The 10,669-nt window shown below is 44.4% G+C and overlaps 1 protein-coding gene across 2 annotated transcripts in view; it reads right to left on the bottom strand.

The window, feature by feature from the left end:
- Nucleotides 1-223: 223 nt before the first annotated feature.
- GPATCH1 (G-patch domain containing 1) overlaps nt 224-10,669 on the bottom strand; it is a 45,662-nt gene continuing 35,216 nt past the window's right edge. The window contains exons 17-20 of one of the 2 annotated variants that reach the window (XM_047791069.1): nt 9,497-9,604; nt 6,995-7,092; nt 4,684-4,832; nt 224-486 (exon numbers count right to left, since the gene is read on the bottom strand). In XM_047791069.1, coding sequence (XP_047647025.1) covers nt 456-486; nt 4,684-4,832; nt 6,995-7,092; nt 9,497-9,604 — 386 coding nt within the window. In that variant the 3' untranslated portion in view covers nt 224-455. The remainder of the gene's footprint in view (nt 487-4,683; nt 4,833-6,994; nt 7,093-9,496; nt 9,605-10,669) is intronic. The other variant, XM_047791070.1, reaches the window with a different exon arrangement.

Here is a 10,669-nt window from a genome sequence, read left to right as displayed (position 1 = left end):
TTTTTTTTAAATTGTTTTTACTGCTGCACTGCACTTGCAGCATATGGAAGTTCCTGGGCCACGGGTCAAATCCAAGCTGCAGCTGAGGCCTACTGATGCCAGCAGCATCTGTGACCTGCACCACTGCTTGCAGCAGTGCAGATCCTTAACCCACTGAGGCACAATGGGAACTCCTTTCCATTTCTTTTTCAAAGTTTCAGGCAAAGAAAAATCAAGAAGGAAATAGAAAAATTCCATTTTAATTAAACTGTACAGTCGGCATTTTTTCCTCTGACACTAACTGAAGTTAAAAATAGAAATCACAAGGCAGGCTTTGAAATGTCAATGTTTTAAAAAATTATTTTACATCATGAATTTACATATAAATACAATCTGCACAATGTATTAACTGAGTGATCGATGAACATCCATCCTGGAGGAGAGCTGGTATTGGGACAGGCCAGGGCGGAATTCAATTACTGTCTCCTAAGAGGAAGACGCTTCAGCCTGGAAAAGGAAATAAAAGAGAAAAAAGGTAAGTTAGATACAAATGGAAAAACCAGACAGCTCACTGGGGGTGGAGAACGCCAGGCCTCTCCCTGAGTCAAAGTGGCACAAAATACAGAAGTTGACCACACACCGTGAAAGAAAGCACTGTTTAATTAGCATTCTTAAAATTCTGTTCCCCCCAGAACATACAGACTCACTAACCCACGTCTCATATTAAGACCTATTTATAAAAGCAAGTTCTAGTGTTATAACCACTATGGAAAACAGCATGCAGGCTCCTCAGAAAACTAAATACAGAACTACCATGTGATCCGGCAAGCCCACTCCTGGGCATATATCCGGACAAAACTAATTCGAAAAGATACATGCACCCCCATGTTCATCACAGCACTATTCACAACAGCCAAGACATGGAAACAACCCAAATGTCCATCGACAGATGATTGGCTTAAGATGTCGTACATATATACAACAGAACATAACTCAGCCATAAAAAAGAACAAAACAGGAGTTCCTGTTGTGGCTCAGCGGTTAACGAATCCGACTAGGAACCACGAGGTTGCAGGTTCAATCCCTGGCCTCGCTCAGTGGGTTAAGGATCGGGCCATAAGCTGTGGTGAAGGTCAGATGCGGCTCGGATCCAGCACTGCTGTGGCTCTGGTGTAGGCTGGCGGCTACAGCTCTGATTTGACCCCTAGCCTGAGAACCTCCATATGCTGTGAGTGCAGCCCTAGAACAGACAAGAAAAAAAAAAAAATGCCATTCATAGCAACATGGATGGACCTAAAAATTATCATGCTAAGGGAAGCAAGTCAGAAAGAGACAAACACCATATGATATCACTTATATGTGGAATCTAAAATATGTCATAAATGAACATGTCTACAAAACAGAAACAGACACACCCATGGAGAACACACTTGTGGTTACTGGACCAGGGAGTGGGATGGAAAGGCAGTTTGGGGTCAGTAGATGCAAACTATTACATTTAGAATGGATGTACGGTCTTGCTGTATAGCACAGGGAATTATATCCAGTCTCTTGGGATAGACCATGATGGAAGATAATATAAGGGAATGTATATGTATGTATGACTGGGTCACTTTGCTGTACAGCAGAAATTGGCACAACACTGTAAATTAACTACGCTTTAATAATTTTTTTTTTTTTTTTTTTTAGGGCAGCACTCGAGGCATATGGAGGTTCCCAAGCTAGGTGTCGAATCGCAGCTATAGCTGCCGGCCTACACCACAGCCACAACAACACCAGCTCTGAGCCGAGTCTGCAACCTACACCCGCTAAGCAAGGCCAGGGATACTAGTCAGAATCATTTCCACTGAGCCTCGATGGAAACTCTGTTTTGGTTTCTTAATGGTTAGTTTTATTTTTTTATTTATTTTGTCTTTTTTGGGCCAGACCCATGGCGTGGCATGTGGAGATTCCCAGGCTAGGGGTCTTATCAGAGCTACAGCTGCCGGCCTACACCACAGCCACAGCAACGCCAGATCTGAGCCGCGTCTGCGACCTACACCACAGCTCATGGCAACACCGGATCCTTAACCCACTGAGCAAGGTCAGGCATTGAACCCACAACCTCATGGTTCCTAGTCGGATTTGTTTCTGTTGCACCATGATGGGAACTCCAATGGTTAGTTTTAGATGCCAATCAGCACACAGCTACCTGCCCACATTTTCTGACTGCTGTGCTCAGCCCACCCTCCTGACAGGGCTGAGGGGCTTCCGAGTGCGCGAGTGCAAATGCCTCCTCACAGAAAGGACTCGTCAAATGGCCGCAAAGGTCAAGGGTGATAATATCAGGTGTTGGGGAGGATCTGTGAGACTGGACACATGACAGCCGCTGGGCCTGGCTCTCCCCACACGTGAGATGAGGTGACACAGAGCCCCAGGGCTGTGTGAGGATGACATGAGCCCACCCCTGTGGTGTGTCTCCACTGGCCTGCACCTCGAGGAAAGGGAAACGTGAATCAGCCACTTCAGGGGGCCCCGGATTAACATGAAATGCTCATATCCTTGGTGTTTTTGAACCATGAGAATATCCTATTCATTCTAAAGAAATAAATGAAAAAGAACAAGGGGGTGGCACTTGTCTTTCCAAACATCAAAATGTACTATAAGGCCAGAGTAAGAGTAATTGAAATAGGGCAGATGAAAATATAGAGAATAGCTAAGAAATCAGAACACAGAACCCAGGAACAGACCTGCACCAGCACAGGGATTTAGAACATGATCAAGCTATGCTTTAAGGAGCCATGACACCGAGTGGGGCCAATGGCCAGGGGTCACGCCTGCCATTTCTCCCTGTATCCTGGGCCCACGGCTGGGCTTCCCCTACCTGGTCCTGGGGTGGCCGGCCAGGACCGTCCAGCTGACCCTGGCCTGTGGGCTGTGGGGGAAGGGAAGACAGTGACCTTGAGGCAGGACTGTCATAACCTCCATCCTCCAACCGGTTTCCCTCCTCAGGGAGTGGAACAAACTGGGATCCTGACTACTTTCTCAATTGTATATCTGCTTCATTGTGCTGTGCCACTGGGATGTGGGGTTTGTTTTGTTTTTGTTTTTTGGCTTTTTAGGGCCGTACCCATGGCATATGGAAGTTCCCAGGCTAGAGCTCAAATCGGAGCTACACCTGCTGGCCTACACCAAAGCCACAGCAACGTGGGATCCGAGCCTGCGTCTGCAACCTACACTACAGCTCACAGCAATGCCAGATCCCCAACCTACTGAGCAAGGCCAGGGATGGAACCCGTATCCTCGTGGATCCCGGTCAGATTCTTTCCGCTGCGCCACAAAGAGAATCCCTGGGGGTTCTTTTTAATTGCAACTCGCTTATTGGCTCTCACTAATAGAACTGGCTATCTCTCTGGAGAAAGGTAAATGGGATGCCTACCCTCCTCTGTTCACAAAAAACAAAGGAAAATAAAGCAATTCAAATAGATTAAACAAAAGCTATAAGAGCATGAGAGGAGTTCCTTGTGGCGCAGCAGGTTAAGGACCTGGTGCTGTCACGGCAGTGGCTTGGCTTTGCTCCCTGACTAGGAAACTCCTCATGCTGTGGGTGTGGCCAAAAAAAAAATTAAAAAAATAAAAAAAAAGGCATGAGAATAATCTATATCTTAGGGAAGGTCTTTAAAAGACAAAATACCAATAACATACCAATAACAACAATGAAAAAAGGCTAAATGGATTGTATCAAATCTTCTATTCAATAAAGATTGTTAAAAGCTAACATGTTAAAACACAAAGGATTACTATCCAGAATTATTATTTTTAATTCCTAAAAAATCACTGAGACAGTACCTAAAACCCAGTGAAACAATCTCACAGAATACAGAATACGGTGCAAAGGATGCGAGCATGTTATTCACAAAGGAGCCCATGGTAAAGGCCGACACACGCACGCGGGAAAGGCTGCTCAGCCTTACTGCTGACCCGGGAAACGCGACAAGCCATTCTTTAGCCATCACGCGGGCAAACATCTCTGGACTGTTTGCAACTGATGTGGTAACAAGGGGCTTTCATAATTAAAGTGGCTATAAGCCACTTCTGGAAACAACTTGGTGGTACTTATTCCTTCTAAAATGTCCAGGAATTCCTGTCGTGGCGCAGTGGAAACAAATCCGACTAGGAACCATGAGGTTGTGGGTTCGATCCCTAGCCTCAGTCAAGTGGGTTAAGGATCCAGCGTTGTGGTGAGCTGCGGTGTAGGTCGCTGATACAGCTGGGATCCCGCGTTGCTGTGGCTGTGGTGCAGGCTGGCAGCTGTAGCTCCAATTTGACCCCTAGCCTGGGAACTTCCATGAGCTGCAAGTGTGACCCTAAACATAAGTAAATAAATGAATAAAAATGTGAAATAAAATGTGTGTGTACGTGAGTGTGTGTGGGGGGTTTTGTAAAAAAATCTTCAAAGTTACAAAGCAACTGATGGCAGAGGTTACTGTGGAGAGAAGAGAGCTTTGGGGAACTGGTCACAGGCTACTTTAAGCTTCAGCTGTAAGATGTGAATGTTCACAACGATAGTATATTTAGATATTACTTATGCAATTAAAAGTTAACTTTTTAAAAAGCCGAGTTAATACACAAATTCACCACATTTGACATTTGCCTCTAAGCAGATAGGCAAGGTTTCTGTCAGCTTCTGAGAGATCTCTGAAAGCCGGATCTCCTGCCACCTACCGTCTCAGCAGCTCCTGGGGTGACAGGTCCGTGGTCCCGTCCTCATCACTCTGGCTGTCACTGCTGTCCGTACTCTCAGAGCTACTGCTTTTCTCTGGCTTTTTATTCTTTTGCTTGCCTTTGTGTTTGTGCTTCCGGTGTTTCTTTTTCTGAAGAAAAGAAATAGATAAAGAAATCAAGGCGAACAAATGGGTGTTCCCTGCCCTAATTCAGCACACACAGTGACAGGCTAAAAGGGCATTTGGTTACTGGAGTCATTCAGAAATAAAAACAAAAAACCTCGGAGTTCCTGCTGTGGCACAGCAGAAACAAATCCGACTAGTATCCCTGAGGATGCAGGTTCGATCCCTGGCCTCACTCAGTGGGTTAAGAATCTGGCGTTACCATGAGCTGTGGTGTAGGTCAAAGATGCAGCTCAGATTCTGAGTTGCTGTGGCTGTGGTGTAGGCCAGCAGCTATAGCTCTGAATCGACCCCTCCCCTGGGAACCTCCAAATGCCGTGGGTGCAGCCCTAAAGAAATATATATATATATATATATATATATATATATATATATATAAAACAAAAAAAAATTAAAAAGAATGCATATGTATGTATAACTGAGTCACTCTGCTGTACGGCAAATTATCACAACATTGTAAACCAACTATACTTCCAATATTTATTTATTTATTTTAATTTTATTTTTTTGTCTTTTCGAGGGCCGCTTCCCGTGGCATATGGAGGTTCCCAGGCTAGGGGTCTAATCGGAGCTCTTGCTGCCGGCCTACGTCAGAGCCACTGCAACGTGGGATCCAAGCCGCGTCTGCAACCTACACCACAGCTCACAGCAAGGCCGGATCCTTAACCCACTGAGCAAGGGCAGGGACCGAACCCGCAACCTCACGGTTCCTAGTTGGATTTGTTAACCACTGCGCCAAAACAGGAATTCCTACTTCCAATTTTTAAAAAAAGAAAAAAAAAAAGACGTGGATGTTGAGATAAAGGTTGTCAACAGTGCTTGTCAAGCGTCCATTAAAAAGGGCAAGTTATTGGAGTTCCTGTCGTGGAGCAGCAGAAACGAATCCAACTAGTAACCATGAGGTTGTGGGTTTGATCCCCGGCCTTGCTCAGTGGGTGAAGGATCCAGTGTTGCCATGAACTGTGGTGTAGGTTGCAGATGTGGCTCAGATCTGGTGTTACTGTGGCTGTGGTGTAGGCCAGCAGCTGCAGATCTGATTAGACCCCTAGCCTGGGAATCTCCGCAGGTACAACCCTAAAAAGACAAAAAAACAAACAAAATAAAAGGGGCAAGTTATGGACCCAAATCTCTATTTGTAATGATGAAAAAGTAGTTGAGAAATGTTCAAACTAATATTTTCATTTAATACTGAATGATAATGAATATTTAATTATTTTATTGAAAACAATAATCATTTTTTAAATTAAAAACAGTAATTTTTTTACTATGTAATACTCAACCATGACTCTAAGATATTTATTTATTTATTTATTTATTTATTTTTTGCTATTTCTTGGGCCGCTCCCAGGCTAGGGGTCGAATCGGAGCTACAGCCACCAGCCTACGCCAGAGCCACAGCAACGCTGGATCCAAGCCGCGTCTGCAACCTACACCACAGCTCACGGCAACGCCGGATCATTAACCCACTGAGCAATGGCAGGGACCGAACCCGCAACCTCATGGTTCCTAGTTGGATTCGTTCACCACAGCGCCACGACGGGAACTCCGACTCTAAGATATTTAAATGTCCTCTTTTCCTACTTTTATTTTTTAATTTTTTGGTCTCCTTTTTAGGGCCGCACCTACAGCATATGGAAGTTCCCAGGCTAGGGATAGAATTGGAGCTGCAGCTGCTGGCCTAAACTACAGCCCTAGCAACTCAGCATCCGAGCCCCGTCTGTGACCTACACCACAGCTCACAGCAATGCCGGATCCCCAACCCACTGAGCAAGGCCAGGGATTGAACCCTTGTCCTCACGGATACAGGTTTGTTACCACTGAGCCACAGGGGAACTCCCAATGTCCTTTTTTCCTACTTTTAAATGTTTACAAATTTAAAAATATTTTAGTACAACTGAATAAATTAAAATAGTCTTTCTGAAAGAAGAACAAAGTCTTTCTGAAAATCGAGGGTTTACACTGAATACCAACGTTTCTGTAAAAACGGAGAGAGATCTGTGGCCCCCAGCGGGGCCATGAGGTATTCTCTATGACTGGTTTCATGTGCCACCCCTGGGGGCTTGCGTGACGACAGAAGCACGGGTGTCAGACCCCACACACTGATGCCAGAACACCCAGAAATGACTCACCTTCTCTTTCTTTCGTCTGTGCTCTTTCTTGGTCTTGTGTTTTTCTTTATTCTTTTTATGTTTCTCTTTGAGAGGTGCCTCAAATTTCTGACGAGCATCTGAAGCATAAATGTAATAAAGACATGAACGAGAGACTATAGAGGAAAGAAGGCCAAGTGACTGAATCAGGAATATGACGCAGGTGGAATGTTTATCCTTAAGGCAGAACTCCTGCCCTGCCTCCCAGATAAACAAGCAGATTAGCGTACTATGTTCAGAAACTGCCAGAAACCTCAACCTAAGACCTGTGTGATCCGACCAGTATCTGGCCACAGCCTTATCTGCCAGATGAAGATAAAGTCAGACCAGAATGCCTACAAGCCTTCTGTGATTTATCATCCTCAGGTAAACTCAGAGTCAGAGCAGGATCTGAATCTGGCTGTCACCAGCTCTGTGCGCTTTGGCATGTTGCTAAACCTCTCCAGGTTTTTAGCTATCTTCCCATCTAAAAAAACCAGGGAGAATAAGAATCCCTATCCTCAGATGGGACCGGACACATGAATCCTGCAACCCCAAATCTGGCACATCAGCCACTCCCACACCATCTTCCCTTTACAAAAGCACATGAATTTGCCTTATAAGTGGAAACACTAAAGAATCAGCATCATGGAGTTCCCGTCATGGCTCAGGGGTTAACAAACCTGACTAGGATCCTTGAGGACATGGGTTTGATCCCTGGCCTCAGTCAGTGGGTTAAGGATCTGGCGTGGCCCTGAGCTGTGGTGTAGGTCACAGACGTGGCTTGGATCCCGAGTTGCTGTGGCTCTGGTGTAGGCCGGGGGCTACAGCTCCAATTCGACCCCTAGCCTGGGACCCTCCTTATGCCACAGGGTCGGCCCCAAAAAGACCAAAAAAAAAAAAAAAAAGAATCAGCATCAAAACAACATAATGTACATGATCACTAAAAATGACTAAACAAGTTACATGTGCTTAGATTCTTCACCTCCAAATTCTGACCAAAATGTTTTCATAGCTCATTAATTTCTGGGTAATCAAACCAGCAGAAAATCATCGGTAGTAGAAACAACGTAGGTCATTAAGTCAATTTTTTTCTATCTAAGTAAAGTTCCAAGATATTCCAGGAGTGGGGTTTATTTTCCAAACTCAGTTAACAGATGTCTGCAATTTTTTCTACTCCTATAGTTTGACCAGGTGTTTCAAAATTTGACCTCCCCAAACCTTTTTTTTTTAATGCTAGTTTTTGGAAAATAACCCAAAGACCAAATTAAGTTATTAATTACTACAAAGATATCAAGAACAGCCTGGGAAATGGGCACAAGTAACTTAGCTTTCAAGTGCTCACGCATGTATTTTAAACTAAAAAGCCGAACAATTATACAAATGAGAAATACATTCACCGTAATTTTTCAGAACTTCACACTTTTTACTCCTCTCTATTTTATATCAACTTTTTGAAGGCTTGGTTAGTTAACCAAACCAATATGTGGATGTGGGCACTGTAAGAAAGTATAAAGTAGATAATAAAATTTTAGGAGCTCCCTTGTGGTGCAGTAGGTTAAGGACCTGGCATTGTCGCTGCAGCAGTTTGGGTCACTGCTGTGGCAAGGATTCAATTCCAGGTCCAGGAACATCCACATACCACCAGCATGGACAAAAAAAAAAAAAGATGAATAGAATTTATAGAATTTTATGTCAATTTATATGTCTGGGCCCTGTTATCAGATGTTTGTTAACCCAGATTTCAAAGAGATGATAAACCAATCTAAACATTTTAACGTGTGATGTCAATTTAAGCTGGCACTGAAGAGAAGTTATTAACAGACACTGGGGGAGGAGGATGAATTGTATTTACCTCTGAAAGGATTTGTTTTATTTTATTTACTACATTACCCAAAGAATAAAAAAGTCTCAGAATATCCTTGTCCTTGCAATTCCCATCCCCCCCCCTTTTTTTTTGCTTTTTAGGGCTGCATCTGTGGCATATGGAAGTTCCCAGGCTAGGGACTGAATCTGAGCCACAGCTGCAGCAACGTGAGATCCGCAACTCATCTGTGACCTACACCACAGCTCACGGCAACATCGGATCTTAACCCACTGATCAAGGCCAGGGATCAAACCTGAAACCTCATGGATACTAGTCGGGTTCATAATCCACTGAGCCACAATGGGAACTACCCCCCATCTCATCTTTGCATCCTAGATTTTTCTTTTTTTATTAAAATAATAGTGACAAAATTTGAGATACTTAGGGACCACATCTGTTAAAAGGTTAAAAAAAAATTAAAGGTGTCTGAGGCTGAAAAGCAACAGCTATCATTTAGGTACGAGGTGGAAGCACCATTTTCCAAATGTGTCTGAGACTAGATATACCAGAAGCAAACATATACATATGGCCTCACGCTGGATTACGACAGTGGATGGGACGACGCAGTTAGCGCCGTCACATCTTGGGGGAGACTCCGGTCCAATGCGATCGGGTAACGCAAGGAGCTCTCGACTCACTGGGGCAGAAGACTGGAGGCAGCTGCGGGCCGAACTCTTCTCTTTCATCAATCTGCATCTTCTGAATCGGGAAGAAGGGCACGGGCTCCTGGGGCACTGGCTCACTAGCTGAAAAACACCAGGCTATTAGTTTAATATTATGTACCAAAGAGTAATGTGCTTGAGTCTTCAATGAAGGTCTGCTGCCACATGCTTTTCTTCAGGGTCCTGCTCATGCCGGGCACTGAGGGCATAGCAGTGAACACTCTGCCCGACCTCTGACCTCATGGACCGCTGAGCTGGGATGTCAGTCACACAAGGGCACCTGTGACCAGGTGCCCCAGGGGCTGTGCCACCTGAGACCTGAAAGGTTGAAAGCCATCTTCTAGGAAGAGCCATCTGAGAAGAAAAAAAGACTTACAAACAAAGAGGATGTAAGACGATGTCCTAGCTCAGGAGGCTTCATTTCACTCAGAATAAATTATCAAAAGGAGTTCCCTTGTGGCACAGCAAGTTAAGTAGCTGGCATTGTTGCTGCAGTGGCTCAGGTTGCTGCTGTGGCACGGGTTCAGTCCCTGGCCTGGAAATTTCCACATGCTGAGCATAGAGCCCCAAAATAAATAAATAAATTGTCAAAGAGGAGAAAAAGTGAATACAAACAAATTAGCATGTTCACATTAATAATCTTGTTAAATTAAAGTTAAAGTAGGAGTTTCCATCGTGGCGCAGTGGTTAACGAATCTGACTAGGAACCATGAGGTTGTGGGTTCGATCCCTGGCCTTGCTCAGTGGGTTAAGGATCCGGCGTTGCCGTGAGCTGTGGTGTAGGTCGCAGACATGGCTCGGATCTGGGGTTGCTGTGGCTGTGGCGTAGGCCAGTGGCTACAGCTACAATTCGACCCCTAGCCTGGGAACCTCCATATGCCATGGGAGCGGCCCAAGAAAAGGCAATAAATAAATAAATAAAGTTAAAGTAAAATTAAACTTAGAGTTTTTAAACAGATGATCATACCCTCAGATAGAAGAGATTTAGATGCGGAAGGCCTAGAAAAATCTGAATCAAAATGCTAGTGGTGGTTATCTCTGGGAAGGGGGATTCCAAGGGACTTATGCTTTCCACATTGTTGTATTTTTAAACTTTTCAAGTAATATATGACTTTGTAATAAAAAAGTAAGTTTTTTTTTCCCCCACAG

This window comes from Phacochoerus africanus, chromosome 8, assembly GCF_016906955.1.
Source record: "Phacochoerus africanus isolate WHEZ1 chromosome 8, ROS_Pafr_v1, whole genome shotgun sequence".
NCBI lineage: Eukaryota > Metazoa > Chordata > Mammalia > Artiodactyla > Suidae > Phacochoerus > Phacochoerus africanus.
Note: the sequence above shows the minus strand (reverse complement) of the source record. Positions and strands in the feature narration are given on the sequence as shown.